At 37.4% G+C, this 7,618-nt stretch overlaps 1 protein-coding gene across 1 annotated transcript; it reads right to left on the bottom strand.

Moving 5' to 3' along the window:
* Positions 1-628: 628 nt before the first annotated feature.
* tent5ba (terminal nucleotidyltransferase 5ba) lies at positions 629-6,010 on the bottom strand. The gene is made up of 2 exons (XM_060869923.1): positions 5,639-6,010; positions 629-2,243 (listed from the first exon to the last, which is right to left on the bottom strand). Exons 1-2 carry the CDS (start codon positions 5,792-5,794, stop codon positions 1,224-1,226), a joined length of 1,176 nt encoding a protein of 391 aa, XP_060725906.1. The 5' UTR covers positions 5,795-6,010; the 3' UTR covers positions 629-1,223.
* Positions 6,011-7,618: the final 1,608 nt, after the last annotated feature.

Raw genomic sequence — 7,618 nt, 5'->3', positions numbered from 1 at the left:
ATGCTAGCTATGTTGTCCATATTCAAATTTTCTTGATAACTTCATTGTATACAGCAATATTTCACAACATAATTATACAATAACCAGAAAATAGGAGATTTATTACATATTACAGGGGCCTATTACAGGTCAATAGCTCCATTGTCTATATTGCTGAAGGCTGGAAATCTATTTGTCCGTTCTAACCTCAAAATATCAATCATTAGTAGTACCAATTTCCCAGCGAGATTTGCCAAGCCAGTCATCTGCTATATTATCAGTCAGTTCAATAACCCTTTTAAGGACTTAGATGAACTAAGCAAACATAAGTATAGCATCAATTTGCAGGAAATTTGATTCTGATTCCAGTAGCTACATGGGTAGAGGAACAAAAAGGCCATTGAAGGTAGCTTTAGTGTCAGAACAAAAAGAGAAGTCATTGTGCTTTAGAAAGGATCCTTATGTTTCATGTGCCGGAAATGTAATGGATCCATCACCTCAGCTAAAGCATGCCACATGTTCAGCCCATAATAACTTAGCTCAATAACCTAGCTTATTTGAGTACAAAGTTACAATTAGAGTTAAATTTGCTGAGAAATTATACATTTCTTTAGTTTGAAAAATGAACCATATCAGGGACACTTCAGGGTGAATTTTGGTGTTTTTTAATCACATGAAAATACATGCCTCTATCCCTGAAAATATAGGATACAAGAAATCATGAGAGCGCAAAGTTCTCATCTTTTTTTTTTTTAACATGGATTTTTAGGCACTTGGAATTGCTAGAAACATTTCCTTATAAAAATAAAATGCCTTTGGTCCTTTAAACAGAAGAAAACAGATTGATTGAACCACAGCCAGAAAAAAGTTTTAAAAAAAAAGTTAACTTTTTTACACTACCTAAAATATACAGCCTTTTGTCCCAAAGGCCAACAAAAACTGCTGTAGATCAAAGATGTAATAATTGCTACATTGAAAGAAGACCAACTGTCCTGTATCCAGTCAGAAAAATTAATTTATGTGAGAGCAAGGGAATATGCAATAGGACTGGCTCATGTCAGACATACAGCAGTAAATTATCAGTCCACTTCACTCATGTACACTGAAAAATAATTTCAGTCTAAAATAAAAAGGGAGAAAAAACTGTGTGCCCATATCGCTCCACCAGAAGTCGGAAGCTGGTTGGACAGCTATTCCTTTCAAGGCCTTTTTTTATAGTTATCTCTCTTTTCAGGTTCTTTGGGTCATTTGCAGGGCAGCCAAGTCCGATATGAGTTAGTACAAGGGTGAACCAGTGGCTGCACATGAGCGATGTAGTAGTTACTGAAGTTTATATCCCGTACATAAGGAGCAGGCTGGTAGTAACACGTCGTGACTGTGGGTATGGCGTTCTGTTCGGCCAGCACCCGCAGCGCCAACATGGAAATAAGATTCAATGTCTGACGTCTCTCGTGGCCCATCAGGCACACAGTACTCTCGTTAACCACATGGTAGAGTGTGGTGAGGCAGTTGTAGCGCTTGTGCTCCATGCCCACAAAGTGGTTCTGCAGGTAGGCCTCCAGCTTCCTTTGCTGCTCTCCAATGTCTGGAAAGTCAATAAAGAACCGGGAGCACATGTAGCGCTGGAGTGATTTCATCTCAGCCTCTGACTTGGGCTGGAAGCCCCGCACCAGGAGGTGACAGTACTTTAAAAGACCACCACCCCGGATCTCCTCTGGGCTGCGTGTAGCAATGATTTTATTATGAAGATGACCAAGAGCTTCTTGAAAGTCACCGTACATGCTTTCCCCTAAAACAGTGGGGTGGAAGCTTTCAGACATTGGTGTCTCAGAGCACCGATCAAAGAGCAGTAGTGAGTCAAGGCCAATTTGGAAAGAGTCCACACTGAATTCAAACTGGCGTCTCAGAGAATCCACAAACTTCAGCTCCACGTTCTTGCCTGTGTTGTTGGACAGAGATATGAGACTCCAGCGGTCTGAGTCGTTGCACACCTTCACCAACTTCTGCACATAGGCCTCCTTCAGAGTGAGTGCATTGATGCGCTCTTTGCTAACACCCTCGGGCAAGAAGTCAAGCAGGCAGTCTAGAACCACTTCTTTAACCAGATGGAATGCCTGGTCATCTGACAAAGATATGCCAAATATAAGGTCTAAGTCCTTGTAGCCGAGTCCTGTGTCTTGGTGCAGAATGTGACTTGCAGCAGAGCCATTCAATCTCACATCACGTACAGGGATTCCTCTCTCCTCCAGCCGTGTTCGCACAACCTAGAAAGACAAAGACAACTTTTTACAATTTGGTCTTGGTAAACTTAGCTAGTCAATGCTAACATAACAATGCTAGAATTCCAATAAGTGATATGGTCCACTTTTTTGCAACCTTGACTGCCAATCTGAATCATTACTAAATGTGAGCATTTCCCATTGCTGAACTAGTTTTCGTATTTACGAGGTAAACGAAAGTTAAATGTTAGCCTAGATAAACAGGTTCACTCATTGAACTTGCAAATACACCCACCAACTAAGATCATTATTTTAGTTTATCTTAGCAAGAAAGCAAACATTTCTGGGAATAGTTTAAGCAAGCAATTTGAGATTAATCAAAAGATTTGCTACTGTTTATTCTTGGATAGTTCAATTGATATTAAGAATCTAAGCACAAAAAGACATTGAATGGGAAGCGTTTAAAATGTTAAAATGTAAAATGTAATTGGGCAAAGGTTTTACAAAGGCATACACCCTGAACTGCACCTGACTAAAGTGAATCAAAATAATCTACCTGTGACTTAAGTGGTATTCTACAAAGTCAGTCATAAAATCCAGACTTATTTAACAATCAATGTGTGTCACACAAAATGCAAGTGCGACACGTTCCTGCTTATTCAAGCAAAACTGTAGGCTGACATGCTTAGATGCTACACTGGAGGAGCTCTAAGAGTCAGTTGCAGCAACAGCTAAATGTAGACTGCAAAGAAATAGTACCTTTTTTGTCAAGCATTGATAATGTTAGAACACATAATTACAAAAAAGTAGATCCCTTGAGTATTAACTTTTAAAATTTCCAGCAAATTATATGCTCTTATGCACTTATATGCAATTATATACATATGCATATGTACTAACATTCAAGTAAGTAAACGATGACCAAGCCAGGAACAGAGATAATTAGAATTTCATTCTCGAGTGCAAGGCAAGGTTCAATTCCTGCTTTTATATCATGCACAGACATATTGCATTCTCCTGGATTCACAATCCCTCATCCACTGGATCAGCAGACACCGTATGGATGACCATGAAATAAGGTTTACTGTAGACCATTGATTTTACAACCTGCATTTTACCAAGGTGATGTTCACCTGTACACAAACAGTAGTTTTTATATCTTATCACATTCTAATTCTACTTTTAAAAACTGGTTTATGAACTGATATTTATCATGAGCAGACAGATCTATTTTTTATGTCTTTATATCGTTGTCCAACTAGTAACATAACAGAGTGCATGCTTGTCCAAATACCTACGTTACTATAGTAACAGGCATTGGCATAAGATTCGTTTCCTGGTGTAGAGCTAAAGGTGCTGGAATTTAGCCAGGCTTGTTGAAATAAGACTTAGTGTACTTTGAAGAATACACCCTGTAGGTGAAAAGTAATGTGCGAACCTGTGTAACTACTGTGTGATTAGCATTAGGCAAAATAAAAAAAACAGACACTAACTCCACTCAGTCAGGTCATTAGCCTACTATTTATAATTATTAGGTCAGGCTGAGGCTTTGAAGCATAAGTAGTGCCTGAAAGGTCTATACAGGACTTTTTACACATCTCAGCTTCTTGCTCAACATCTGAATATCATGTCATGTTAACATCTGAATATCATGTCAGTTTAGGCAATTATTTTACTCTTGTAATATTGTTTGAAACTTCTCAAATAAGTGGGCCTGATGGATATCTGAGATTAGAAATTTAACAACTTAAAATAGAAAAAAAAAAACAGTATGAAAACATTATGCATTGTTATTCAAGAGCACACTAATGCAGAACCTAGCATACACAAACATATTTATCTTGTATACTTCTACAGTCACAGTGTATAATATTGTGTAACACTGAAAAACTGCAGTTCGAAAATACAGTAATATTTCAACAAACAAAGCTCTTTCAACAAACATTAACAGATTAAATATCACGTAACAAGAAGCTTCACAAAAGAAGATCAGAAGATTTTCAGTGTGCTACCTCAGGCAGTTTGCCTTTGGGAACACACATACATCTCTATATTCTCATGATGTTACATGCCATTTAACAATTCTGACAAAAGCCTCTGCTTAAATACATCATTAGTAAGACAACACTAAAAGAGGCAAAACCACAACAACATAATTACACGGTACAGATTCCGTGTCCTTAAAAACAAGGTTCCATGTCATCAGATGTAAGAGGACTATTAAATAAAAGCTGTCAATTTGAAGAAATGTATCCAGTGTAAGAAACATCATCTAAAAGGAGACATTGTAGTAATTATCAGACCACTAACATTAATAATTACATTAAAACAATAGATTAACTTTGTCCTTATTTGCTCTTTGAATGATCTAAGAATCTTTTGTCATGCAATACTAATTAATCATATTTATTTTAGGGACTGAAAAACACATTTCCACCTAAAAGATCAAGCATCTTTAAAATTTTTATAAAGGAATGTTTATGTTTTACTGCCTAGGTTAAAGAGGAGCCATCAATAACTGGTTAATATTTAAGCTTCTACACCTCATTTCTGTTGCCATTCATATGGATTTGAAAGTTTCAAGCAAAGCTTGACAGACCAGTGCAAATATGTCCCAAATAAGAGGATATGCATTAGTTTCAAGTGGATGGTGCCTCTATAAAACACCACATCACTTGATCATCTGCTATATTATCTTGTTTTATATCAGTCACTCACTGAACCAATCACTTTCATTACGTGGCTAAGATTATTAATCGGAAAGAAAACTGATTACTATTACAGAACCAATAACAAGTACATGAAATGATTTTAGATCAAAATTATACTTTGCTCATACACATATGATATAGACAGATACAGAAGTTTCCTAACTTTCAGTAGGACTTGTGTAAAGACAGGATTCCCCTGACTGGCATAAAGATTTTCTTTAATAAACTTGGGGAAATCATGCCAATGTGTTGTCCCAAGGGCAGCTGTGGTGGTAGCTTGGGTCCAGCAAAATAAATAAATAAATAAACAAACAAACAAACAAATAAAAGCAGCATTTAAAGGAACATCTGAGTCATTAATATAGCAGTTTAATCAGCTGAGCAAGTCCCAAGGGGCAAAGGCTAAAAATATTTTGCTTATCCTATACCTTCTAAAGCAAATGTGAAGACCTCCAAACTGTGAACACAGAGCATATCCAATCTAATCCCTTCTTTCATAAGCTTTACTTGTGGAGATCAGGCCTCTGTGTAGGCCTATGGTGTGGGTATATAACACTAAAGCGGGTATATAACACTAAAGGTATATAATACTAAATACCAAATAAAACATCTTTGTTCTACACTATAAAATGCTCTTTGTGTCAAGACTGATTAAGAAACAGAGATGAAAGCACACGTGCAGAGACAGACAGTTAAATCATTAACACACCAGGCACCTAAAGGTTTTACCTGGACAATTTGTCGGGGTTGAACAGAAAGTGTCGGGAAGTTCCCACGTCCGTGAATAGGGACCGGTTCACCAAGAATACAGTCCAAACGCTGCACCTGCTCCCAAGACAAGACAGAGAATCGCCCAGAGTGTCCCGACGTGTCACCGACTGACATGGCGATAAGAGACAGAAGTGATAATAAAAATAAAAATCTCTGCTCCTCAAAAGATCTCAGCGTCTTCACACTGAATGGGATGCAGAAAAATACACTTCACTTACTAGACAAAGTTTTACGCCTAAGAACTCAAAAATATTCAACTCCTTACACATACAAGGTCAGATTCTAACTCGTTTTATACTCAGTTATCAGCTTCCAGCTCACGCTCGCTAATTCATAACTTGTCTAAAACGCTTCGCTCCCCGGTAGAACTATTTATAGTTATTATATTTGCATATATTTGCATAAATTTGCTGATTGGACGATAGCTCATGAATACTTAATAACTGCTCCTCTCCCTTTTGGAGAGGCTGTGCTGTGGTCACGCCCACTGCAAGTTTTAAAGAAACTTCACCTAAGGATTTAATTTAAAACAGCTTTGTCACACTTTGAATAATACGGATTTACGTATATTTCTTTCAAAGTAAAGTCCTAATTCTTTTTAAATCATTTTCAAGTGCTTTATTTAAAGTCATTAAAACGTTTGGTTGGTAGTAGTATAATAATAATAATAATAATAATAATAATAATAATAATAATAATAATAATAATAATAATAATAATAATAGCAGTGGGGGGCACGGTGGCTTAGTGGTTAGCACGTTGGCCTCACACCTCCAGGGTCGGGGTTCGATTCCCACCTCCACCTTGTGTGTGTGGAGTTTGCATGTTCTCCCCGTGCCTCGGGGGTTTCCTCCGGGTACTCCAGTTTCCTCCTCCGGTCCAAAGACATGCATGGTAGGTTGATTGACATCTCTAGAAAAACTGTCTGTAGTGTGTGATTGCGTGAGTGAATGAGAGTGTGTGTGTGTGCCCTGCGATGGGTTGGCACTCCGTCCAGGGTGTATCCTGCCTTGATGCCCAATGACGCCTGAGATAGGCACAGGCTCCCCGTGACCCGAGGTAGTTTGGATAAGCGGTAGAAGATGAATGAATGAATGAATGAATGAATAATTGGCAGTTGGCAGAATTTACACACACACCCACACACGCACACACACACCTTAAAGGTTTCCTTCTGACCACTGTGCTTAAGGTTAAACTTTAGTTATTAGACATAGCACTAAATGGCTGCATTAATTATAGTAAGACCAATGTGTGTGTAGACAAAACTTTAATTGCAACCTTTAATTGCTTCTCCATCTGGTTGTAAAAGTCTAAACTTGATGAGATGGGTTATTTTTCAAGTACAAGTACAAGTTTGTTTTTCTTTAATCTGGTTTGATTTGAGTTTTACAGTGAGTGATAAGCCATGAGTGGGAACACAGCTTTTTCCACTCAAGATAAATTCTTGTGTTTATGTTTCCATCATGAATGTTCTTATGTGCTGACTCTTATGGTGAAATGTTTTATTCTACTTTTCAACAGCAGAACAACTTTTAAATCCACATCAGCACCATGTACATATAATCAGTGCCAGGTTTGTATTAAGTACCAAGTGATAATAAAAGGCACATTATCCTTTAAATTCAACATGACCTTGCACATGAGGGCATTTGTAATTGTTTTTCTTACAATGTTTCATTGGAGAAAGTTTTTAAGCAATTTAGCTTTCAGAACAAAGGCATATACATAATGAATGAGCTTCCTCTGTAACATGCTGCAGTATGCATTTTTATTGGTCACATGCTTCACAGGGGCAAAACCAGGTTTGAACAGGTATTTCCTACTGACTAAAACTGTACTTCTTAATTTGAAAGAAAATCATACATAATATGACATATACTGTATTTATTAAAGATAACAGATAAAACAAGCTGTTTTTATAAACATTTAATCTAC

Source organism: Tachysurus vachellii, chromosome 5 (genome assembly GCF_030014155.1).
Source record: "Tachysurus vachellii isolate PV-2020 chromosome 5, HZAU_Pvac_v1, whole genome shotgun sequence".
Taxonomy (NCBI): Eukaryota; Metazoa; Chordata; class Actinopteri; order Siluriformes; family Bagridae; genus Tachysurus; species Tachysurus vachellii.
Note: the sequence above shows the minus strand (reverse complement) of the source record. Positions and strands in the feature narration are given on the sequence as shown.